This window comes from Lates calcarifer, linkage group LG18 (genome assembly GCF_001640805.2).
Source record: "Lates calcarifer isolate ASB-BC8 linkage group LG18, TLL_Latcal_v3, whole genome shotgun sequence".
Classification (NCBI taxonomy): Eukaryota; Metazoa; Chordata; class Actinopteri; family Centropomidae; genus Lates; species Lates calcarifer.
Window position 1 is genome coordinate 16,658,256 of NC_066850.1, and position 25,566 is coordinate 16,683,821.

The window sequence follows — 25,566 nt, forward strand, 5'->3', positions numbered from 1 at the left end:
TGTCAGCCACCTAATGATACCTGACCGACAAGCAGTGAGTCAGCTACTCATAAGGAGGATCTGATCCAAGCTGGAATCACCTGACATCATTCAACTGGCTTTCTAAACAACATGACATTCATTCACTGCTGCCCTGTGGTGTCGTTCTGAGCTACTATAAAGCTTACTCATCAGCTTACACTTCTCTTCCCATTAGTGCCTGAAGCGCTCCAAATGACCTTTTAATAGACTGTACACAATGTACATGTCAACCTGGATGACATATAAACAGGTACCGCTGAGTGAACCTAACGTGTCAACCACCCAGCTGTGTAGAACAGACTGTCTGGTGAGGCTCCGTTGGAATGACGTCCTAGGCTGATGATGTCATCACTCTTGCAGACCGCCTTAGGGTTACTTCGTTTTAGTAGTCTCACTGAGTCAGACACGCACGCATGCACACACACACTTCCCAGCCTTCACCGCCCTTTATCATCCCCTTCATCTAATTACCCATTAAAAGAAGCAGTAACCTTTTTCCTGTCTGCTTTTGGCCCCAACATCACAACTTTTTAGATAAAGTTTCCAGCAGATCATTGCTTACTAAGAAGCACTGTAATAGCATCAGAAGTAAGTGTCAGAAATCACTGCTATTCTAAGCAAGAGGCCTTTTTGCTGTCAGTGTTTTGCCCACTGCAGAACTACGCACAGACCCTACCAATCCATTCTTCACACGTGGTGTACCTTCATACTGGGTCTAATATGGGTCGTCAGGTTTTGCACTAACTGGTGGAGTACATTCCAGCTTGAGTGCATGCTGTCATTAAAGCAAATGGGAGGCATATGAAAGTCATGTACATACAGTCATGTACATACTTCCCCTTCAAATTGTCGAGCTGATATTATTATTTGTAATGAAAAAATTGTATTAGATTTGAAGTTCATTCAATGCAGAGGGGTCTTGACCAGCAGTCAGGAGAGTAAGGACTACACTAACGCACTGTGTCTGAGTCACAGGATTGTAGCCACTGATCAATGTACGCGTTCAACCCTTCCCTTTGCTTGCCCCGCCCTCTCTCCCTCTCTTTTTCTTCGATATTAAAATGTAATGGTGAAATGGTGAGTGAGGGACCCTCTCGTGAAGCTCCGCAGGGTGGGGGTGGGGGGGTCGTAGAATAGAAAAGCTTCTGCACCCTCTGCTCTGAATCAGAACCTCCTCTGCGCCCTGCAGGATGCCTGGAAACATCAGATCAGGTGATCAATGGTTACAACTGTCACTCTTTGTGCATGTCTTCCTGTTCACCTCTCCTTTTTCACCAACCCACCACTCCATTTGTCTCAGTTTTTAAATTAAAAACAAAAGATGACGATCTAATTCAGTTTGAGACTTACTCTGTGTTATGGATCTTTTTTTTTTTTTTCAATGCAGTAATGTTTTGTTTCACTCAGTTCCTCTGTTCTTTCCTTGGTCTTCGGTCTCTTCTAGTGTCTGCTGTGCGGGTGGTGTTGCTCTGTCTGGTGTTCTGCAGGAGACTGACCATCATCGGCGCAGCACCCATCTGTACCAATGGCCAAGCCGGGTGCCACGTCCTCTCCCTGGCCAACCTGTTTGACCGGGTCATCCAACACTCGGCCAGGATGCACGGCATTTCAAACGACCTTCACTCTGAGTTTGTAAGTCTCTCCATGCATATTTGTCTGATAATGCTTTTCTAATGTCTCTGTGGAGTTTGCATGTTCTCCAGCTGCCTGCATGGGTTCTCCAGCTTCCTCCCACAGTCCAAACACAGGTTTACTGGTTACTCTAAATTGCCTGTAGGTGTGAATGTGAGTGTGAATGGTTGTATATATGTTGACCCTGCAATGGACTACCAGTCTAGGTGTACCCCAGCCCCCCAAGACCCCCTTATCTAAACAAACAGTATAGATAATGGATGGATGTTTTTCTAATGATGTTTAATGAATAAGCTTGATTTTGTACTGGGGGTATTTATGCTTGGGCAAACATATTGTTAAATGTGTTATTTGGAATGCACAGTATACTGAGTGTACACACATACACTTTCACACACACATACACAGAGAGAAATAGAGAGAGATGGAGAGAGAATATGAATATTTGCAGTAGCAGGCTATTCTACTATTTCATTCATCCCTTTTGTACTCACAGCTGACATTTAGATGACACCTGACCTCTGACATTTCATCCTTGCATTCATGTTTGTCCTCTCAGGAGCAGTACTTCCTGCCCAGTAAGAATCAGGTTGGCCGGGTCAGTCGTAACTGTCACACCTCCACCATCCTCACCCCAAATGGCAAGGAGAACGCTCAGAGAATGGCGGTGAATTACCCTCTCTAAACGCCGTTTCCTTTCACTGTCCAAATCATGTTGACAATAAGAATGTCGAGTTCTCTCATTCTTTGCATTTCCTCTCCATTGTTCCCTTCTACAACAGACTGTGTGCGTGCATGGGTGTTTGAAACATCTCAGAATGTGTGTTTATATTTTCCAGTTCCCAGTGTTTTCATGCATTACTTCATATCCATTCATTTATTTTCACATCATTCCAAACTTCTAATGACTACGAGTGATGCAAATCATCATCCTTACTGCACACAAATTGCTCCTGGATGAACTGACTTTTACATGTGTTATATATCCACCTGTCCTGTCGTCACTGCAGAGAGAGGAGCTGACAGAGGTGATCCTGAAGCTCCTGGTGGCGTGGGGGGATCCTCTGTGGCATTTCCACCAGAGCATGGTCTCACCACCACGACTTCAACAACTTCAGCTCCAATAAAGCTCTTGAGATGAGCGACATGGTGCACGAGCTACGCAAAGGCGTAGAGAAAGTGGCCGAGAAGGTACTGCACTTCCCACATCAACGTGACGTGTGTGTGTGACGTAGTTTCTCGTCTTAAATTACAGTAAATAACAAAGAAGCACAGATGACAAAGTTCTTGCGTCACACAACAAATCCAAAATGCACCGTTCACCATTCATATTGTTCAGATTCAGTGCAAACAGTCAGACATGATGTAGAAAGAAAGGAAGACACCACTCTGTCTATCCTTCTTCTTCCTTTGTGCAAAACAGCCAATAGACGACATCCAACTAAATCAGTAAAAGTATGGGGTAGTTGGGATGATGTTTTCATGTTGGTATGTAGCACAGTGCTCTTTGGCAAAACTCGAAGCACAGCGACATTTTCTTTTTTTTCTTTTTCTTTTTTAGAGCAACAGTTGCCCCTGTGGTTTCCTACTATAGAAACCATGATCCATGCAACCATGGACTGATGTTTAAAGCCTTTAGCTGTTTCCCTGAGGTTCTTTGTTACCTCAGTGAGCATCTGGAGTCATCCTAGCTCTGTGGAGAGAAGTCACACAGTAAATCATCTCCATTTACAGACAGTTTGTCTCACTGTGGACTGACAAGCTAAACTCTTTCACATTCTTTTTCTTATCTTCATTACAGACACGAACAATACAATGATTTGTGTTAAAATAGACTGTGTTCATCGTTGGAATTTGGCGATCTGATCATATTTTAAAGACAAACATATACATACATGGAGGTAATTCCAAAGGGTTCACTTTCTTACTTTACCACTGCACAGTATTTGATTGAATGAGAAGGACAGGGATTAAGATTCTGTCCTTGGAATGTGTTTAAGTCCTGTTTTGAAATTTGTGCACTAATACAGGTGAAACAATGAACAAAATTAAGATAAAAACAAGACAAGTGAAAGTTTCTCATTCAAATGATTTTGTTGTACTTGTGCGATGCTGATGTGCGTATGTGAATCCTCTTTGCTCCAGATGCAGATGTTGGGGATAATAGTTAACTCTGTCAGCAGCCAGGCTTCCCCTGAGGCTTTGTTGCCATCCGACAGCGCTGAATGGCGCCTGATGAAAGACTACGACCTCCTCTACTGCTTTCGCCGAGACTCAAACAAGGTCCAGAACTACCTAAAGATCCTGAAGTGTCGCATCGTTCCGGAACACGGGTGCTAAGGGGCCGGACAGCCGGAGGAGGCTGCGTTTAACTTCCAGAAATATCAACACATTGGAATGGAAATGTTTCGGTTAGAAACAACAGGGATAAAGCTGTAGCTTTTGTTGTGTTTTGTATGGAATGTTAACTGACACACACATATGTTCACTCCTAACATGAAGTGCTACTGGAACCTAAAGACTCTACCCAACCCCCTGCTTCATGCCTGATAATATATGAGTGAGGACAAACATGAGTTGAGTATGGACAGGATGGAATAAGTGTAATACATGTTATTATAGACTCTTGTATAACGCACATTATGTTTAAATATAAACATATAAAACATTTCAGAAACATGGATGCAATGTTTTCTGTCATTTCTGCAGAGGAGATACTTATAGATAGATAAACAGAAGGCTCCATTCAAACACTGCTGCTGCAATACACTGCATTTTCCATCCATCCATCAATAAAGCCTCATGAAACAAATCACACATGATGGTCTGTAGCTGCACAGAGGCCCTGACAGTCAGCTAGAAAGATAAATTTACATTCTCGGAGTCTGTCTTAATACAGCACTCGTGTGTGTACCATGTGTACGTTGAAAGAGACAGTGGCTGCTGAGGGAATTCAAACGACCAATCAAAGCAGACAACAACTTTCAGTGTATACAGGCATGTAATCACAGTAGCAGTGAATGTATGGTTTTTGGATCTTTTCTCTCATCATTCTACTCAAGTGTGCTTTGATAGTTTATGGTGTGCATCTGTATGTGCTATCAACCACCTTAGCAGCTATAACAGTTCAACTGAAACTATACTCTATGCCAGTCTATATTAGCATCCTATAAACATTTTTAGTCCTGGTTTTTAAGTCACTTAGTGGTGTTCACTGTCAAAAGAGGCAAAGAGGCTTACAAATCAGTATGTAAATACAGCTTCAACACATACTTTCTAAGAAGGTTCACTCTGCATTGTTCAATGATCATAGAAAAATCCAAAAAGTAATAAATCTGAGCATATAACTGTGGTTTGATTATGTTTATTGAGCGAAAAATAGAAAAGAAAACCATTGCACCAACATTGAGTACAGATGTGTGGCTTAGACTGCAGATCAGTGGCTTCATGATGAAGCTGCTATGGTGATGACCTCAGACCTCCCAGTGCTCTGTTCTACACAGGAAACATGCACGGAGCCATCCCTGCCAACATACAGAAATAATGATAAACAAGCACGTCACGTTAAGTGGCTCATGCACTGATCTTGGAAGGGGTGGATACCTTTTCATGGTCACCACGGTGTCAACGTCATGGTTCTCCTCTTTGGGCTGCAGGTCTCGCAAAATAATCTGTAGATTACACACACAAATACATACAAGCAGATTATTAATACTTTATCATTTTTTTCTAGTTTCTCTCAAAGTTAGACAAAGAATCTGGAACATCTGAAACTTCCTGCTATAAACACAGCAAACTATCGATGATGCCAGTTACTAATTCACATACTGTTGCTGGAGTGTTGATTCATTAGGGAGAAAAATACTGAATACTTTTGTGCTGTAAGTGGAGACACTGAGGTATCATATAAAGCAAATAAAAAGCAAAGGGCTATACACAGAAAACCAAAACAAAAAACTCCAGTGAAATTTCATTTAATCTTCTTCAAGAAGGAAAATAAACTGATTTTGTTGTAGGTTTTATTTTTAAATTCCATTTTTGTCACCTCTTATTGTCAGCAATATTTGTAGAGATTTAGTCACAGTTATTTTTAATAAACTCAGTCCAGTCTCTTCAACATTTTGTCTTTGTTATGGAAAAATAAGGCTGTTGACAAATATATTCAGTCATAATTTCCATTAACAGAACACTATTTTGGAGACATTATCTCTGTCTGTACAAGACCTATAGGACCTATATTATCTTTGAGTTATCTAAACATCTGCAGTCTTTTTCCAGAGCCTGTGTGTTATTTTGTTGTGCCCAGTGGGGTCACCAAGACCCAGGAATTTTCCCCCAGCTGACTCTTAATGTTTTTGAAACATAAAGCAGTTAGCATGCGAGTTTAAACAAAAAAAAAAAAAAAAAACACAGCAGACTCAGTGGAAAACAGTGAGCCTTAAGGTGCTATGTATCATCAGGATGTGTATGTAGTCACACATTTGACCTAGCGTTACCTTAGCTAGTTTCTCTGGCTGCTCTGAGACCAGTCTCTGGTAAATCTCCAGACAGAGGGAAGATAGCTTCCCCCCTCCACTCAGGATGTGATGTCTGCGGGCAGGGAGGGGCGTGCCGGATGGAAGAAGTACGGTGAACACCTCAGCTCCAGATTCATCCACCTCCTGCAGCATCCACACACCACCCAGCCACACAGGATAGATTAGAAATAATATATAAATGCTTTAAATTGACTGTAGAATGAAAACATTTACACACAAGCACATGCATAAAATGCAGTTGTGTATTTTTAACTGACTGCAATACCTTTACAAGTATGTCAGTGGCAGAAACATCCACTATGAGAGACTCTTCCTCAGGGGCGAGGCTGTCTCTGCCAACCAGTAAGCCCGCTTCCAGTGCTGCTCCCACAGCGATGACCTCATCAGGCGGCGCCGAGCTGAGCAGCTCCACATCTGGAAACATATCGCGGATCATCTGCTGAAGACGAGGAATCCTGGCAGACCCACCGCAAAGAACCACCTGAAACACACCATCACCGTTCTTAAACTGCATTCTTTAACTCGTATTCACCACAACTCACACACATGTTGCTGTACATACCCTCACACACACACACACACAGTACCTTGTTAATGTTGCTGGTGGAGAGTCCTGCCTCCTCCAGCAGCCGTCTGATCGGCTGGATGCTCTTGTTGAAGAGTGAGGAGCAGAGCAACTCAAATCGAGCTCTGAGGAAACACAACATTGAGGTTTCCATGTTTGTAACAAGTGTTCACCCACCCTGACTCTGACTACACACTCACTAGCACAATGCATACAGATAAAAGACATGTCTGCATGTATACTGCAGCATACTGAAAACACATGCTTCCTCTAAATCTAAAACATAACAAATTCCACTACGTGATCACTGTAAGGTTTTGTGTTTTATCCTTTGTGCTATTTTACTGGCTTACCTAGAGACGTTGCATTCAAAGTCAATGCCATCGTGCAAGGAGTCGACAAAGCAGTTGGCTGATCCCAGTGAGGACAGAGAGTGTTTGGCCATGTCTGCTCCGTTCATCAGCTTCAGCATCGCCCGGGCATTACTGCTTACATCGTGCTTAAAGGTGCTGCACAACAAACAGAGAAAAATAGCATGAGCACAATATGCAAAATACTGCACACAGTGCATGAATATTAGCCTTCACTGAGAGGAGTATTTACTACACAGCTGTTGTGTATTCATTTTGCCTAGCTGAAAATGTCCAGCTATATCAAAGTGAACTTCATCCCTGAATAAAACTTTGTATCACATGGTGGAAAATATGAAGTTACTGAGCGTAAGGAGCAGCAACAAATGCAACAGTTACCGTTTGAACTCAGTGGCCAGATGCTGGGCCAAGGCCTGGGTGAAGCTCTCTCCTCCGATGCTGTGGTCAGTGTGGGTGTTGAGAACCCGGAACATTCCTCCATTGACCTGCAGCACTGTCACGCTCAAGGATGTCCCGCCCAGCTTATACACCAGGACGTGGCTGTCAACACAGTACAGATCAGTATGAGGGCAAACTGTCTGTCGTAATGAGTTCATCAGCAAATCACCGAACACATCAGCTCTAGTAATACAGTATGCGCCTGTTCTTCAGTGCTACCTCTTTCCAGAATAACAGTCCTGTCCAATGTTATAGGCCAACAGAGCAGCAGCAGGCTCATGGATCAGCCTCAGTACATGGAACCCTGCAGCTTCAGCTGCCTCCCTGCACAAAACAAAGACTGAGTGTTTAAAAAAAAGTGCAAATGGAAAGATTTTCACTATGTCGGAACAAAATAGTACAGATGCGTGGACAGTACCGAGGCCTACCTCAGAGCGAGCTTCTGAGCATGCGCAAACTCAAAAGGTACTGTGATGACTGCCTCAGTTACATCAGAGCCCAGAGCTGACTGAGCTGTTTCTGTGGAAATGGAAAAGATCGGACAAACTCATTGAATGTGCATGGGCTTGTTTTTATATCCTGGTGGGAACTTAGTGGGCACAATACTACGTGGGGGACGTCCCCACTGGTAGAGACTGCCAGTGAGTATGAAAGCTACCTTTCATTTTGTGGAAGATGAGTTTAGCAACATCCTCTGGAGCAACATACACAGGGTGGTCTCCTGCTGTAATCTCATAGTAAGGCTTCTCTTCTCTGTTCACCACCTAAACACAGTAATCATTGCTCAGACCAGTGCAGTCAACTGTTGTGGGTTAAACAAGTATTTTCAAAAATAAAACGAAAAGTCAAAACTAATAAGCCATTAGACAGTTGAAGCTGTACGAATATATGACCAGAACATGAGAAAAACAAAACAAACACACAGAGTGGATCTGTGGACAAACTCACCTGACACTTGGTCTCTGTTTTGTGAGTTTGTGTCTCTGGATCATCAAAGCTGCACATTGAGAGACAGAGACAGAGAGAATGTTGCCAGAGTAAAAACCCCAAGTTCAGTGTTGAATATGACAAACTGCTGAACATTCACAGTGCTGGCTGAAAAAATAAATGAACCCCCTGGATTGAATAACTGGTGAAACCTGCTTTGTCGCCAAGAACCTCAATCAGCACTTCCAGTAGGATCAGACCTGCATCATTTCAGAAACTTGTGAATTAATTTTCCCCTCAGTGATGGTGAGCTCTCCAGGCCCCGAGGCAGCAAAGCAACTCCAGATCATGATGCTCGTTATGAACAATGACAATGCAATCATTTTTAATTGTGTTATTAGTTAAAACAGATTGTGTGTTTGTTCATTACTATAACTAGATGAAGATCAGATGACATTAATGCAGAAAACCAGGTCAATCCAAAAGGTTCATATACTTTTTCTTTCCATTTTATAATGGTGCAGTCATTTGCAAAAGCATTATCATTATCATCATTTGTATGCAAGCATTACATGACAATATGCATTTAACGACATTTTTCTGCCTGCTGGCATTTTGTTTTGGCTTGAATATTCAACATGCGAGCCAGGCTGATATGAAACTGTGCAGTAGCTTTGAGATTTGCAAACAAGACAGTGAATGATGTCACCTTCTCCCCAGCACTTGTTTCACTTTAATAACTGTGTTGGCAGCGTTGCGGACCCGTCCTTGCTTTGCTGCAATGCCTACAATCTGCAGAAGATAACAATCAGTCAGTAAGCAGACTGGTCAATACATAGCTATGAGCTAAATTCCAAAATGTTAGCCACTCTATTACAGATCACAATGAATGAGCTGAATGAATGGAATGAAGCCTCTATTGACTTGCTTCATAATTAGAAACAATTTTCACCATTTCCTTTCTTTTTAAATGTCACTGAAACATACACCCAGAAATCAGTGTATCAAAAATGCAGAAAGATACTATTCAAGGTACATACTTAAATAGTATGCACCTTGAGTGTACACCAGAGTGTATCAACACACTTTTACATCACTTTAACCACAGTAATGGTGTGTCAGAGGGGAAACAGACTTGAAATTTTCAACCAGAGAGGACAGTAAAACACTACTTTAAGTTCCTAAAAATTCCACAGTGATGACATGACATCATGCAGTCATGGCAACAAGCAAAGCACAGTAACAGACAGAACTAACAGAGGACTACAGCTGATTTCAGTACAGCCTGAGCTCACTCCTGACCTACAACATGCCACCAAAAGTTCACTTCTGCTTTGTTTATTGCAGTGATTTTTTTTCACTCTCTATATTATGTAATATGTATTGCTTTAAATTAAGTTTTAACCTGTCCCATTTTTTTTCACTGTGAATTGATCAGTGCTCTGTGTCTCAAATCTGTGATTCAATGTCTCAGGCAGAAGTATTTATTATAAGAGAAAATGATGAGCAGCCTTTGTGATTTGAACTACTGGAATGTGTATGAGACCTAGAATACTAGAGAAGCACACTAGAGCTAAGATAATTCACACTAACATTAGCTCCAAACCAGGTCAGTGAAACAGACTGACCCTAGTTCATATGAACCAGATCATGCAATCCTTGAGGAAACTAACATGAAAAGAAGTAAAGCATATATAGTACCTGCTCTGTGTCTCTGTAGGCCACCACAGCTGGAGTTACTCTGTCTCCTGCATCATTAGCCACCACATCAGCCCGTCCGTCCTGAACAACACACAAACATTTCAGTTCCAAAAGATTTATCTGAGCTATTTTTTCTTGTGGGCAATAAAATTAACAGAGCAAAAATGATTAATCACTTAAATGATTTGAACATCTGCTTCTCTCATTTGTGGCTCATGAGACGGGTAAGATGGACATTGGTGTCGTGTCAGCAGTGATGTGGATGCTGTACAGGACTGTCATGGTGAAGTGAGAGCTGAGCCTGATGACAAAGTTCTGTCAGTGTTCCCACCCTCGTCTGCAGCCATGAACTCTGGGTAATGACCGGAAGAGTAAGAGTCTGTATATTGGATGCTGAAAAGCATTTTCTTCACGGGGTGGCTTGGTTCACCCTTAGGGAAGGGGTGAGAAGTTCAAACGCCCCAAAGACTTGAAGACGCACAGTCAGCCAAGGTACTTCAGCATCGGATCTGGATTCTGCTGGCCTCCCTTTGGAGGTGTTTCAAGACCACCCAGCTGGCATGAACATGAAGAGGACAAAGAAGCTGGAGGGACTACATATCCCATCTGGGCAGGGAATACCTTGGGATACCCTGGAAAGAGGTGAAGGACGTGGGTTGCCTATCTTAGTCTGCTGCCACTGTGATCTAGACCAGGACAAGTGACAGAAAATGGATGGATGGCTAAAAAAAAAAGACAGATGCATTCATTCATTCACTCTCGTTTGGAGTGCATTGCGCAGGTGTACTATGGTGGACGACATATGCAATTTTTCAAGAACGTTAACTGGCAGCTGGCCGTGGGAATTCATGTTGTATTCAGACAAACGTTCAACATCATCATCATCACTCGAATGACCGGTTTACCGGCAGGTACATCCAGCGCTGTTTCAGTGGGCTTTTCGACTTGAGATCAAATCCGCCAGTGGATTATCTATCAAAAGACGAAGTAACGGCGTGTGAGAGGCTCGGCAGAGTTAAACTGAGAGCGACTCACCTTAAATATCGCCACACAAGCGCATGTGTATCCGAAGTGAACTCCAATAGCAGCCATGCTTCAAACTCTCAGCTGAAAGGGCGGGACTACGCATACGCAACCCGTCTTCCGCTCCTAGGAACAACTTCCGATATCATTTTTCAGAACAAAAGTTTGTAACAGAGTGTGGCAGGAATAAGTCCTAAAAGTTCCTAGAAGTTCAGCTGACTTCGTCTGACTTGAATTGCCGGTGACTGCTGCGGTGGAGTATAAAAACACAGCAGTCAAGTCGGACACAATTTAGCTCTTCTGTGCTTTTTATGTTTAAAAAAGTGACTGTTCTTCTGAATGTGTCAGGCTGTTTGGTAAACCTGTACATTAGTCTTCTTACAGACATGAAATTAGATCTAAATAATAAAAGTATGAAGATATGTAGGGAACATCGGTTTCCATGGGAATGCAGCCTTCGAGGCTCTCGCCATACGGAAGTGGGCGTGGTTTCAATTAAACTGGTGGCAAAACGATGCAACCCGGAAATAAGTTAGCTTTTAACACTTTCCCTTGTTCCAAAGTCAGCGGGTATTTTTAATGACTTTTTGTTTAAATGCCTGAATATGGTCTGAATATGGTCAACACAAGCTCAAGACATTTTCACATTTTACTCGACGACATAAAATATACCAGTATATACCCTACTTGTGAGTTTTTAGGGTTTTTTTTATACCGCCTATGGGTCCTCTACATAGAAGGGATATATATAGGGAGCCGTGATTGTAGGGAGTAGTGAATTAGTGAGTGATTTCGGAGAGTTTCACGTCGACCCAAGCGTAAAAGTGCTCCTATTAGACACAAACATTTTCTGTGGGAACAAAACTAATGGAACGAGTGTTTTCGGAGCCAGGGGCGCCCGAAATAACTTCCCCTTTCGCAACTGCTGAACCATCCGCTGACGTCTGTCCCGGAGTGTCTCGGTGCTACAGGAGTGGGCAGGCTCAGACCTCTGTAGCTAATAATAACCACAAACGTTACCATGTCGGTGTTGTCCCTTTCCATTCTCCTGTTTTTCAGATTGTCCACTTTTTCTGCAGCAGACAACTGTGAAGGTTAGACAGCATGGTGTGAGCAGAAGTTATTTACAGTCTGGCTGTGGTTTACCAGTATAACACTGCTACTGATAATTTGAAAATCCTATATGGCCGTGGCCGCACAGTTCTCTCACTATATTGTGCCCTGCACGTGTGGACGAAGTTGGTGTGCAGCCTAACATATGGTTTGTGCTAAACAATTTTACAGTGATGGAATCAGAATGTAGCTTTATTTCTTTCATAGCTTGCCCAGTGTGCAAAAAAAAACCCCCAACTTATTACTATGGTGTTCTGCACACTTCCAACACCCAACAAACACCATACCATACACCAAACCATAAGTCTATCCATCACCAAAAACAAGATGTTACAGAAAACATGTTAAAATACTTTGTAATACAATGTGACCAGATGTCAGGAAACTGAAGGCATTTGATCTCATTTATTTTTCTTATTCAGAGTGAGGGTGGGCCATGAAGCGCCCACAGAGAATATCATCTTTGAGTCAGAATAATATACAGATGTACATGCAACATACACACAGGAAAACTCAAAATGAGTTCATGTAACAGATACAGAGCATTCAGAAAGTATTTATTTTTTCACATTTTCTTATGGTGCAGGCTTATGCTAACATCATTTAGATAAAGACAAAGTGAAAACAGTATGTGTTACATTTTTTCAAATTTTCTGTCATCTCCACACAGGATCTCTAGAGCTCTGCCAGACTGACCATCAGGGTCACCTTTGTTATCAAGACTGTCAAGCTCAGTTTGCTCAGCTCTAGGGAGAGTCCTGGTTGTTTCAGATATTCTTCCATAATTCCATAGTTCCACAGTTTAAGAATGATGGAACAGTCAATACAGATTTTTTTGTAGCCTTCCCTCTATCTGTGCCTCAGTACATTCCTGTCTCTGAGCTCTGCAGGCAGTTCCTTCAGCCTCAAGGCTTGCATCGTCAGCTGTGAGACCTTCTATAGACAGGTGTGCTCCAGTCAAGGTTTAGAAACATTTCAAAGATGTCTGTGTGATATTTCAGTTTTCCCCTTTTAATAAATTTGCAAAAAATTTCAAAATTCCTGTTTTGGCTTTCTTATTATGGTTGTTATAATGATTTTTTTTTTTTTTTAGCATGAGGCTGCAACATAACAAAAAGGTGAAAGAGTCTGAATATCTTCTGAAAGGACTATGTTCATTGTAACAGACATGTGAACACAATGACAAAAGCAAAGTCCTGATTTTGACCTTTACTAACAGTGAACTGGTCTGCAGTGTGTGTGAGCTTTCTCCACAGATTGTATGGCAGTCTGAACTCAGCCCACATGGAACTCACTCCTGCCCTGGTGGAGGAAGAGCTGATCCAGGCCTGCTCTGTTGCCCAGGGGAAGGAGGCAAGGCTGGTGAGAACACAACACTATACCAGCAAAGACCTGCATTCAATCCCAAATGATTCACCTTTTTAACTTGATTTATTTGTTCTCAACTAAACAACTGCACAGACAGTACAGATGAACTAATAATACCATAAAATAACTCACACCTACAGTTTCACACTTTGATTTTACTAAATATACTCAGTTCACTTCATACCCTGCATACACAAGGGACAAGGAATCAAAACTCCATTTTCACTATTTTGTGGAAAATTTTAAATCCATTGCAAAATGTCAAAGCCAATTCAGTTACGAAAAACAATTTCAGGATAAAAAACCTTCTGGCACAAACACTGTATCTGTCCATTATATCACTGTACATTAATGCAGCTGTCTACACTGGCCTCATTGCTGCTTTCAAATGAAAACATCTACCTTTTGTGATTTCTGAAGCTGGTTAAACATTGGAAAAGCAAGAAAGTAGCAGGAATTATTTATCAAGCAAGACAACAATTTATTATCAAGATAAATTAAACTGTATGTATCCATAGCAACATTTCTATACTGTTTTCAGTTTACTCATCCTACCATGTCAGTGTATGTGTGGGTGAAAGTAAACTATACTTGGTTTAAACTGACTACAAACTAAGATGGTGTATCATTTAAATACAGCCTCATATGCTGCATATCTGTGGACATGGTATGAGCAAAACCCTAAGGTCTACCAATAAAACAACATGATGGACTTGTAGAGGACACACCACAATGTGAAACACACGTCCTTACTTTACTTTGGGCATTACATTATCATTGATCTTTGACCACCAGGGTGCAGGAGAGCCGTTGCTCTTTATTCACTCATTTTCCTAAAGTGACCACCCTTAGTCTTCCTCTTTGTTTGGGTTTTCATATTTTGCAGTAAAACAGTAAACAGTTCTTTCTTCAATTCTTTCTTTCTGCACATGGTCCTGATTGTGAAAGCATATATTAATACAATAATTCACACATCCGTATGCTTCATACTTATCTATATTTTGTTTTTATAAACAAACATTATTGCTGATGTCTATCCAGGAGTGGTTGAATCAAGGGCAACTGGACTTGGCTCTCCACAGATATTACTTTTTTCATTACACCTTCTCTACAAATAGGAGAAATATATAATTCTGCAAATTTGACCAATAAGAACATAATTCTCAGGATACCGGGATGATCAATAGTATGTTTATGTGCTATCCTAGTGTTACTACCTCGGAGCCAGCAGTGATGCGGCAACACGCGTCACAGCATCCAGTGTCTCGACCTCTGGCCTCCCACGTCCCTGTTGAGAAGATATGTCAGCGCCTCAGTAGCAGAGACACACAGATCTGCGAGCTTAGATATGGTAAAGTGTGTTCCGATATGCAAGAAGGACAAACCATTCATCTGTGCACGTGTGTGTGTGTGTGGACGCAAAATCACAGCAGTTTCTGTTTGTCTGCAGAGCCTCAGCTGAATGACCTGAGCAGCGACAGGCTAAAGAAGCTGAGAGTTTTGGAGCTGAGGAACATTTTAGCCTCGTGGGGAGAAGAGTGTCGAGGCTGCCTGGAGAAACACGAGTTTGTCAGCCTCATCCAGGAGAAAGCACCACTGCACGCCCACAGCACAGAGCTATGAAGAGTAATTAATCCACCCATCCTCTTAGTCTGAACCTATTCAGACTCAGACTGAATTTTTCATTGTGGTGTTGATGGTCACTACACTGCACTGTTACACACTGAAATGCAAGACAATCATGAAAGAGCTAATACTGGTTTTACATTGTAAGCAGCTTCCCAGCTGCATATAGTTATCATCCTGGGAAATCTTCTGTCATCATGTGTAGAGTTAAAAGTGGCAAATATCTATTTGCACTGATTTGGACCGACAACATTCTGGTCGATAAGATTTCATAAAATAGTGAAACTGGCCATCACATGTATCCAGATGTTTAAATGAGGTTGTTTTATTGGACAAAGACAATCAATTTACAGTGATGTAAAACAGGGGGGAAAATGGCAAATGTATATCTGCATTTTGGCATGTAGAAACATTGATGATTGATTGAAAATTGTTGCTAATCAATGCTCTGCTGATCTGCTGACCATTTCAGCTGTATCTGAAAGCTGTGCACAAATGATTTTCTCTCCTACACCATGTTGGGTTTGCAGAATCTACACGTTAACATGTGAACACAAGCAGCTATACAAACACTTTGTTTAAAGATAAATAGAGACATTACTGATTACTGCTGACTACTACTACTAATAATAATAATAACAATAACAATAATAATAATAATAATAATAATAATAATAATAATGATAATGAAGACAGGAAGGATACTGGATGAGTTCATATAAATGGTTTGCAAAAGAAAGTTTGCTTGCTGTTGTTTCCTTTGGCAACAATTCATTAAATATATTTAAATACATTTTGTAACTCTGCTACTGTTTTTAATTATTTCACTCCACCTCCTGCATTTGAGTCTGAGAACACTGAGCCATCCATTTTTCAAATTCCTGATGCAACACTGTCAGTTTTGCTCATCTCTGATCTAATGTTTAGAGCATGTCCTGCGTCAGGGCTGCTCCTGCTCATGTGAAGCCTGAGGAGTGAAAACAAAGTCTCTTTCTCTCCCATGACGTTTCAAACCAAAAATGCAAACCAGCTGTTGAGAGTTATCTGGAGCTGTTCACAGGTGACAAGTTGTAAGCGTAACTGCTGTCCACCAAAGGTGATTGTGACCTGTAACAGGAAGTCTGTTCTCTACTGTAGTCCTGTTTCAGAGAACAACTCCTCTGTGTGAAGCTGCCCTTTGTCATAAAGACTCAGTTTGTTCCTCAGTCTCTGTTTGACTGTGTTTTCCACCACACTGGAGTCACCTGAAACACACAACATACAACAATAGTTTGTTTTTTTTTTTGGCTAAAATGTTTCAGTCTCCCAGAGTGGCTGAGAGCTCAGCACAGGCTAAAATGAAAGTTACAGCTGAGCAAAGTATTTTGGACATTTCCTCAGATGAAACGACATCCAGGAAGCACCTGGTAGAGTTGACTCACCTATCTGAGAACATGTTAGACGATCAAATGTGATCATATACAGGTTTGACAAGCACAAGCTTTCCAAATTCTGCCCATGTGATGAGGAATCAAGTATCTTTAAGAGACTTACTCTGAGGACTCTCTGCGCGGTCGAGGGTGAACCCGTTGGCCCTGCAGTCCTCGCAGGCCAGACCACCCGCCTCGGCCGGGCAGCTGCACTGTACGGGCCAGCTGCTGTACAGGTCTGGTGCCGCTTCACCACGGGCACCCACGGCGTCACTCAGGTACGTCACCTCTGACTGGCTGCATTCACAGGGCCCCGACAGGATTGGAGAGCTGGGGAGGCTGTGCTGCTCATCGTGCTCCACAGGTATGGAGGATGAGCAGCCTTGCTGGGCTGAGGACAAGGAGACTTGCTGGGCTTTGATGGGGGCTCCGTCGTCCAGGCTGCGGGGTTGGTCGGCAAGTGGGCATGTAGGTGGAGGAAGCAGCTGGCTCAGAGCCAGGAGCACCTGAGGACAATTGAGATTTATAGGATTTAACGTACAAGCAACCAAAGATTAGTGGAGTTAGCTCCCATACTCCGAATGTTTTGTTATAGATACTGGTCCTGAAAGTCAAGAATGAACTATTAATGCTCACATTCTCCATGCTTGGTCTGTGGCGGTGGCGGCTAGCTGTGCAGTCCAAGGCCAGAGCCAACAGGCTGAGGGCCACAGCAGTCGGCCACCGACCAGCCGTCTCGTCCAAAAACTGCAGACATGAGTCAACACCACCACTGACCTCAACCTCAGTGGCCAGCAAATCTCTCTGGAGGAGGAGAGACACACACACACACACACAGAGAGAGAGAGAGAGGAGAGAGAGAGAGGGACAGCAGCTATGTAAGGCTACAAAAACATACATTAATCATTAAATGAGTTGCTGTAAGCTTTAATAATGCCTGAAACTGTTTGTATACAAACAGTACAGTGCAGTTCCTTTACTGACATTACCAACTTTAATAATAGATTGTAAATGAATTTACATTTTTCTGGCAAAACTGTGTATAAAACATAAGGACTGTTATTGTAAGACATCATAATGTATATGCAGCATACAGTGCTGACTCACCAGCAGCGTTTGCTTAGGTGCGTCCTCTATGACCTTCCGTCCTGTTACTGTTTCCATTATGACCTGAGAGCAAGCAAACTATAATTAATGGCAGAAGAGAAAGTGGGAATAATATTTCCACCAGAAATCGTGGTAAGATTTACTTCTGCTGTACAGTTTATACAGCACATATTTCATAGCTCTAATTTAGATAGATATACAGTGGTTTTTAATATCCACCGGCTTATTCAGTCTTGTTACAATCACCATTCCAAAGCTGTAAACATCCAGGCTGAAGGACAGCTTGCCATCTCGGATGTACTCCACAGGGAGGTATCCCAGGTTGCTGTGGGAACTCGTATCGTGAGTGATGGTGCAGTACTGACTGACTGATTGAGGTCGTAGACGAGCCAAGCCAAAGTTAGTCAGCTTGGGCTGCAGGGCATCTTCCAAGAGTATGTTACAACTGTGCAGAGAAGCCATACACACACTGTGTCAACTTACTGAGCTTCACAGGCTCCAGAGACAGAAAACCATTCACACTCACATTCACACCTACGGGGAATTTAGAGACACCAGTTAACCTGCATGTGTTTGGACTGTGGGAGGAAGCTGGAGAACCTGGAGAGAAGCCACACAGGAACATAAACATGCAAACTCCACACAGAAAAGGCCTGCGCAAACCCGAGGTTTGAAAGCGGAACCTTCTTGCTGTGAGGTGACAGTGTTAACCACTGCACCACTATACCACCAGGTGTGTGTTCTGAAGGACTGCTTCTCAGAGTGTCTGTGTATGTCCCTGGAATCCAGCAGCCTTTCAGGATTGGAGCAAGAGTGGGTTTGTAAAACTGGAACTGTGCAAAGTGACTAAATCCTACAGTACGTGCATTAGGGAAGTGAGAGAGGGCGTGTGTGTTTGAACCTGGAAATGTTGCCACAGATCACCGGGCAGGGCTGGGCCGTGTGGAGGTGATGCAGAGCCTTTGCGATTCCCTTGATGATGTTGAGACGCTCCTGCCAGGACAGAGGACGCTCTCCATCCTGTACAGAGACAACATACCACTTTCAAAAAGACTAACTAAGCTGGCAACATGGAAAAGCCTTCATAGAGTAGTAGTAGCGCATGGCACAGCACCTCACTGTTCATTGTTAAACCAACATTTTAATGTCCAAAGAAAAAAATCCTCTGAAAAGAAAATATGATGGAAAAAGAAATAAATAATTTCCAACATGCAAAAACAAGACCGAGTCCAAATATTTAGAGTAAATATGATCATTTGTTGCCTCTCCACAGAATGATGTACAGACAGAATTCTCATATGGAAATGTCCATCATTTGTGTCTTTGACCAAAAATGTGAGATGATAGTTAAATCACATTTCACCAGTTCTACTTGTGCCATGATCGATTGTTTTGACATTTTGTTAAGCTATGAGGCAAATATAGCTTAACTTTAGATTAATCAAAACAACCAAACAATAGACAGTTTCTTTCCATAACCATGACACTGTTATCCATACATCTACAAGTCATACACACAGATCATATATGTTAGAATTTATCTAAGTTATGTGTACAAATTGCTGTACTGATCAGTGTTTTGAGGACAGAGATGAAGTGTATAATGACTCTGGTTTTTAGACATTATATTTTTCCTCTGTTTCCAATGATTTTTAGTTTTGGAGGCCCTGCAATGGACTGGCGATCTGGGTGTACTCCACCTCTCATGCAATACCTAGCTGGGATAGGGTCCTGAGGCAGTTTATTCTTTCTCACTTGTTTTCTGTCTCACCTGCGTCTCATTGTATGTATTGTTTAATTATGTTGTGTCTCCAGTGTGCTCTGGATCCCTAGTGTTTTTCCTTTTTGTCATCTTTGTGGACATTTGTATTTTGTATATTGTATTTTTCCCTTGCCTCCCCCTGCCTCTTTAGTTTCTTGTTGGATTTTGATTTAACTCCTGAACCCTGCACGCCTGGTCGCTGTCTGCGTTTTTGGGTCCAATCCCCAGTGTTCTGGTTAAACATGACAGAAGTAGGTATGGTAAACCACACCTCTAGTAAGACCAGATTTGTTCCAGGACATGAAAATTACACAGTATTACTTGTATAGTTTTTTTTTCTCATTGTAAATTTGTTCTATATTTGTTCTTAGTTCTGCAAAGTTCCTACCTGAAGGTGTAGTCTGTCGAAAAGCGATCCATTGGGGAGGTAGGGATAGACCAGACAATAGTGGTCCTCATCAGAAAAACAGCCCAACAAGTCTAGGATATTTGGATGTTGGCACCTGTAACACATCACCACACTAAATATTGAACATTCTGCCAGATAAACCAAGATAGGTATTTTGAGAGTGAGGGTTTTTACATACAAATTATGAATTTCCATTTCTTTTCTGAAGATATCCCACAGCTTCTTCCACGAGCCCTTATGTATCTGTAACGATGGACAAGGAATACATTTCAGTTAGTCCCAAGAAAGTAAAAAAAATATATATATAACAAAATAAAACTTCAGAGATGTGTTACATGTGGTCCATTTAGTCTGTTTCATATATCCCATAATTTATCTTTTTCCTAAAGGAAGAAATGGGTCTATGCTCTTAATGGTTAATTAGAGGCCCATTGTAGATGAGTATAGAGAATATTCAACAAACTGCTTCTATGTACAGTGCATTCAGAAAGTATTCTGTGTATCGGTACACAGACAGGTTTGAACAGAGAATCGATAGTTATCAATCGATCAATAAATCACCTGTTTAAAAAGCTTCACTGCGAATGTTTTATTTCCAATCTGTGCTTTGTAGACATTAGAGAACTGGCCCTCTGCAATCCTCATTTCATCATGAAAATCTCTGGTTCCTTCTATGACGTCTTGGAAAGTGATGATGGGAGGCTGGGTTTCTTCAGCTGGCCTCGCTGGAATACAGAGATGGATCAGTGTGAGGTCACACTGTGTCGCACAGGTGCTCACAGTCACGCCCGGCGAGTTAAAAATTCAGTGCTGGCCACAGCAAGTGGAAAGGGGAATTCCACCAACTTTTCTCTCTACTGGTGCATAAAGCTAATGAACTCAGTCTCCATTATAATATTCAGTTCACTTACCAGAACTTGCAGCTTGGCTTGAAGAGCTCGTCTTTTCCTTATCAGAAAAAACACAGACAGGGTGCTTTAATTTATTCTTCTTAGTGCTCACAGGTAAAGCAGGACACTTCCTGTCTGAACACTACATCCAGCAGAGTGAACATCTTTACCTTCTCTTTAGCTGCTGGTATCTGCTCTGTGGACCCGGCATGTTGATTACTGTGGGTCAAAGGTGACTCTGAAACAGAGAGATCGCCCAAATATCAAATCAAACTTCTGTTTCTTGTGATCAGCATGGGTCGCTGACACTGGGCATGCACCACAGCACCACAAAGAGGAACTGAGAAAGGGGCTTTAAATTTCCTCTGGGCATTCAGTCAGTCACGTCCTATCTTTAGAATTCAATTTTACTTACCAGTAAAGGTAGTGGTCTACCTCACATTTTAATCTTATAGCTTGTGGGTAGTGATACTGTGAGTACTGTAAACCTGCAGCTCCCTGGTGACTCATCTGAACAAACCAATACACTCCTTATCTGTAAGTCATTTAAACATCTGCTTTACATTACTGCAATTTACTGCAGGATGGTGCAAAATAGACAAATTTCAAATTTCAATTCATGAGGTTTTTTTAAGCTTCTTTTACTTTGGGTCACAACAATAACAGAAAATATGAAATCTTGGTGAGGGTGTTTCCAGATACACTCCTGAACAAACTTTTAATGAACAGCCTGTTTGACTTTAACTGCAGTTTTCAATAAATCAGCTGTTCTCTTTTTATTGTCTCTTGCTCCTGTTTCTTCTTTTTGCATTTTGAATTGCTCAGGAGTGTACATCTCTGACTGATGTGTCATGGTCTCAGCTATGACTCGAGCTTATTCTTCTATCTCTGGTGTTCTGCCTGTCTGTCTCTCTGTATGTGTCAGTATTGTGGGCATGGCGCTCTGCTCCCTGACTGCTGATCAGCCAGCACACCTGTGATCCACTTATTCATCAGCCTGGCAGTAAACCTACCTCAGTTTTTCATCTCTGCCAGACTTGTTCAGACCAACATCTTATGTTCAGGACATTTACAAAGATGTATTCTAAGCTGGTATTCTAGCTGCTGTGAAAAAAAATCTCTGACCCACTCCCTGTGCTTCAGGATCACTGCTTGTCTGCCTCGCTACACTGCTGTGCGTGCAACATTTCCTTCATCTACTTCCCTCAACCCTCCCACCCCTCCCTTGCCTCGCCCGCTCCGCCTGTCCACCTCCATGCCCTGCCTTGCCAGCCACCAGCCTCTCTCTCTCCGCCCTCTGCATTCACCCGCCTGAATCCACCTTCATCCCCCGAGACCAAGCACTACACCCTCTCTTATTCATTCGAGCTCTGAGTCCGTGTCCTGAGTTTGGGATTGCGTGATCAGTTGTGAAATTATACAATTTAGAGACACCAGTTAACCTGCATGTGTTTGGACTGTGAGAGGAAGCTGGAGAACCTGGAGAGAACCCACACAGGAACATAAACATGCAAACTCCACACAGAAAAACCCCGGGAGAACCAAGATTTGAACCCAGAACCTTTGCACTTGCCTTTACTGGTTTCTAACTGACTCTGGAAGAGCTGCAGGGCCCTGTGGTGGCCCATGTCCTTCAGCACATTTAGCAGGTCCTGGACTCTTGGATTCTGCTGAGCCCAGGACCACAGCAGCTCCCTGGTGGGACTCCGACCCGCTGCCTCCAAGCGCTCCAACATGCGAACCTCTAACAAGCTGGGGACGATTCGGACCGCTGGAGGCCAGGAGAGACGATATGAAGATATCAGAGGAAAGCAGAGTGCACACAGTCATTCATTCCTTTCCTTTACGCACACTCTGACTACACACTCTGACTAATCACTAAAGCAACCTGTTTTTCTAATACGCAACAAAGAAAAGCAACTGAAAGTCATTCATTTAAAATGTTACTTAATAACAAAATCCTAAATTATACTTTATTATTTACCTGTGTTACAGTTACTGACTGCAGGTAACAGCTCATACTGTAAGATTTGAAAAATGTGTTATCACCTTGTTAGTTATGGACATGTAACTGATATTAAACTTGATTGGATGAATGATATATATATATATTTATCTTCAACAAAACTTAATTGATCTGATAAAAAGCTTTATTAACTGTTATGTACTAAAATTCAACAGGTGTCTGACAGATAAGCCAACAGTCACCTGTTTGTAAGTCAGAGCTCTGTCCATCTGAACTCTGGTAACCGTTAGTCCACAGAGGCGCTGTTTAATGTGTCACCTCCACAATATGAACACAAGTTGCCTCACCTAGTCCGCGCCATCCCAGACTGTCATCCCCGCTGTCCATGATCTTACAGAAGCTTTCGACGATGACCGGAGGGACATCGTAGAGGAAGGTGAAGGAATCCATCTGAGCGGAGACTGTCACTAAAACACACTGATCTTAATACAAGTACAATAGTTGCACAAATACGGAAACTCCCCCCTCACACACACACACACACACACACACACACCACCGCGTCCGCTCCGCTCACGTAATAAATATTACGTGAGTCACTCCTCAATAGACAGACGCACTATGTTTCCACAACGAGCCTCGACCCATTAAAGAAAACCCAAAGTTACAGTTATTTAAAGAGGGACCGTGTTCCACCGTGAAACTCTTAGTGTCACGTGGTCCAGAGTAACGCTTCCTTGTTCCAGTGGTTTTGAGGAGGATAGATATTTTGCCTCAAATCTATCTGTCTATCACAGTTATATATGTTAATATATGTCATCACATGTACGCAAATAACACGCAATTATGTGTCATTACTGAAGTATGCGGTCCATGATCTCTTTATTTCCGGTCTGTGTTTATGACAAACTTCTGTTTTTGTGGGCTGTTGGGTGGGTATTTGCTATAGTGCTTAGTAGACTATTATCCATGGTGGTGGCCCTGAGTTGCAAAACACAACAAAAACCAAAACCGTAAACACGTCATCTCACATAAGGACACTTGTGATCGGACAGAACCCAAATCAGTTCAGATTATGGGAAAGTAAACCCCACTGATACTGGGCCCATTCTAAAGTGAGTTTGAAATCAAAAGGGGGCATTCTTAATTTAAAATATGAATATGATCAAGATATCAAAATGCTTGAACCCTGGCAACTCACTTGAAAGAAGACTGATAATAAGAGGCACCTGCTCTTCAACAAATGACAACAATTAAACAGTGTAGATAATAGATGTGTGTATATATATATATATATATATTATATATATTTATATATTATATATATATATATATATATATATGTCTCTAGGACAACCTTCCTCCACCTGTCTCAAAAGGATGCTGCATGCATGTGTTACCTCCAGACTAGACTGATCATCATGTCCAAATAACTTGGCAAAAATCCTCTAGTTGATCCAAACTGCTGCAGCAGGAGGACTGACAGGAACTAGAAAAAGAGATCAGATCAGTACATCAGCCATCCTATCATCATACAGGCTTTGTTTGCATGGATTGCTACCTGAGGTCCTCTTGCAGGTGGCCCTATACCTGACAACTCACCAATTGATGCACCTCCCCCCTCTCTACATACACAAGTATCTCACCTAGACAAATGAAATCATTTGGAACATGCACCTTGGGTCCTTGAAAATGTCTCTGTTGCCCAGTAAAATCTAAAGGTTGAAAAGAATATGTCAACACCCCTCTGAACTCAGAACACGTTGTTTCCTCTACCTGAGGAAGAGCAAAGCAAGCAGGAAGCATGGCTTCATTCAGAAAGACTGGCAATGATATATCATTTTTATTTATTTTTTTAAAGAGAAAAATGGAATCTCACAAGATGATGACAGTGATGGAAAATGTAAATGATGATGATGAAGCCTGGAGACAGTGTGTCTTAGGTCTAGAAAAAGGTCAAGCAGAAGACGTCACTCTCATGGGTCATCTGTATGTAGTATTTCACCTGCTGGCTTTAAGGCAAAGGAGCAGCTTTAATAGAGTGAGCTGCTGCTCTGCAAAAGAGACATGAACCAGAGGCACAAGAGACAGAGACTCAGACAGGAGAGAGACAAGCTGAGGACATTAAAGGAACTAATAGAGCTCGATACACAAACAGCTGCTGCTGCTGCTGCAAGACTTTCTGTGCTGGAAGGCAGCGCCAAAAGGATACACCCCGACTTTAGGATCAAGGCTCAGGAGTGCCACCTGTTGCACCTACACATGATGTGCAACCAAAAGTAAAGACACAAACACACTCTAAGATGATATAATTATCAACATTATTTCACCACCCATCAAAATGTTGCAACTTAATATTTGCAACTTCAGAGATTCGTCTAAATCAGTAAATGGAGTGACAAAGGAGGAGAACATAGAGTAACACTGACCAACACCTGACCAACATGTAATGCACTGTAATTGCAGTTCTTGTATTGCACTTAATTTTAATGTACAGAGCATGTTTGTGAGGAAGAGTCAGCAAACCACTTGAAGAGTGGAAACCCTGAAAAGTTTCTCATTAACTTTAAAACTAATTAAGATTTTAAGTCAAACTAACCAGGTATGTTCCTTTGATAAACAATCATCCATTTTTAGCCCCTAGGTTAGAGTTCAAGTAAAAAGGTATAAAAATGGACAAATATAATTTCATTAGCATGA

At 42.0% G+C, this 25,566-nt stretch overlaps 4 protein-coding genes across 4 annotated transcripts; 2 read left to right on the forward strand and 2 right to left on the reverse strand.

Annotated features, from left to right (window-relative positions):
- Nucleotides 1-545: 545 nt before the first annotated feature.
- Nucleotides 546-4,334, forward strand: LOC108897437 (prolactin-like). Its single transcript, XM_018697049.2, is given in 6 exon segments — nt 546-1,233; nt 1,466-1,653; nt 2,213-2,320; nt 2,664-2,741; nt 2,743-2,844; nt 3,799-4,334. Coding segments are annotated over 6 exon segments (693 nt in total). The 5' UTR covers nt 546-1,211; the 3' UTR covers nt 3,994-4,334.
- Nucleotides 4,335-5,001: 667 nt separating this feature from the next.
- On the reverse strand, nt 5,002-11,441 carry hspa14 (heat shock protein 14). Its single transcript, XM_018697172.2, has 14 exons — nt 11,229-11,441; nt 10,194-10,274; nt 9,202-9,284; nt 8,514-8,562; nt 8,224-8,329; nt 7,994-8,084; nt 7,785-7,889; nt 7,506-7,667; nt 7,110-7,265; nt 6,779-6,881; nt 6,457-6,672; nt 6,150-6,314; nt 5,257-5,324; nt 5,002-5,177 (listed from the first exon to the last, which is right to left on the reverse strand). The coding sequence occupies exons 1-14, from the start codon at nt 11,283-11,285 to the stop codon at nt 5,099-5,101; spliced, it is 1,521 nt and encodes a 506-aa protein (XP_018552688.1). The 5' UTR covers nt 11,286-11,441; the 3' UTR covers nt 5,002-5,098.
- A 239-nt stretch (nt 11,442-11,680) lies between these two features.
- Nucleotides 11,681-16,116, forward strand: cdnf (cerebral dopamine neurotrophic factor). The gene is given in 5 exon segments (XM_018697173.2): nt 11,681-12,310; nt 13,564-13,691; nt 14,906-14,956; nt 14,958-15,048; nt 15,148-16,116. Coding segments are annotated over 5 exon segments (516 nt in total). The 5' UTR covers nt 11,681-12,237; the 3' UTR covers nt 15,321-16,116.
- Nucleotides 15,625-23,582, reverse strand: irak3 (interleukin-1 receptor-associated kinase 3). The gene is made up of 13 exons (XM_018697171.2): nt 23,214-23,582; nt 22,474-22,671; nt 21,071-21,138; nt 20,922-20,958; nt 20,572-20,735; nt 20,189-20,253; nt 19,990-20,104; nt 18,741-18,859; nt 18,086-18,284; nt 17,840-17,902; nt 17,369-17,536; nt 16,857-17,238; nt 15,625-16,567 (listed from the first exon to the last, which is right to left on the reverse strand). The coding sequence occupies exons 1-13, from the start codon at nt 23,314-23,316 to the stop codon at nt 16,452-16,454; spliced, it is 1,797 nt and encodes a 598-aa protein (XP_018552687.1). The 5' UTR covers nt 23,317-23,582; the 3' UTR covers nt 15,625-16,451.
- Between the last annotated feature and the right edge of the window lie 1,984 nt (nt 23,583-25,566).

Bases quoted from the DNA above. Each gene is read 5' to 3' on its own strand.
- hspa14 (XM_018697172.2), bottom strand. From the start codon at position 11,285: ATGGCTGCTATTGGAGTTCACTTCGGATACACATGCGCTTGTGTGGCG. The intron at 8,330-8,513 runs GTGAGTTTGTCC...TACTGTGTTTAG, and splicing joins AAACAGAGACCAAGTGTCAG to GTGGTGAACAGAGAAGAGAA. The intron at 5,178-5,256 runs GTATCCACCCCT...GTATGTTGGCAG, and splicing joins ACCGTGGTGACCATGAAAAG to GGATGGCTCCGTGCATGTTT.
- irak3 (XM_018697171.2), bottom strand. From the start codon at position 23,316: ATGGATTCCTTCACCTTCCTCTACGATGTCCCTCCGGTCATCGTCGAA. The intron at 20,736-20,921 runs GTAAGTGAACTG...TCTGTATTCCAG, and splicing joins AAGCCAAGCTGCAAGTTCTG to CGAGGCCAGCTGAAGAAACC. The intron at 20,105-20,188 runs GTATGTAAAAAC...GATGTGTTACAG, and splicing joins GAAATGGAAATTCATAATTT to GTGCCAACATCCAAATATCC.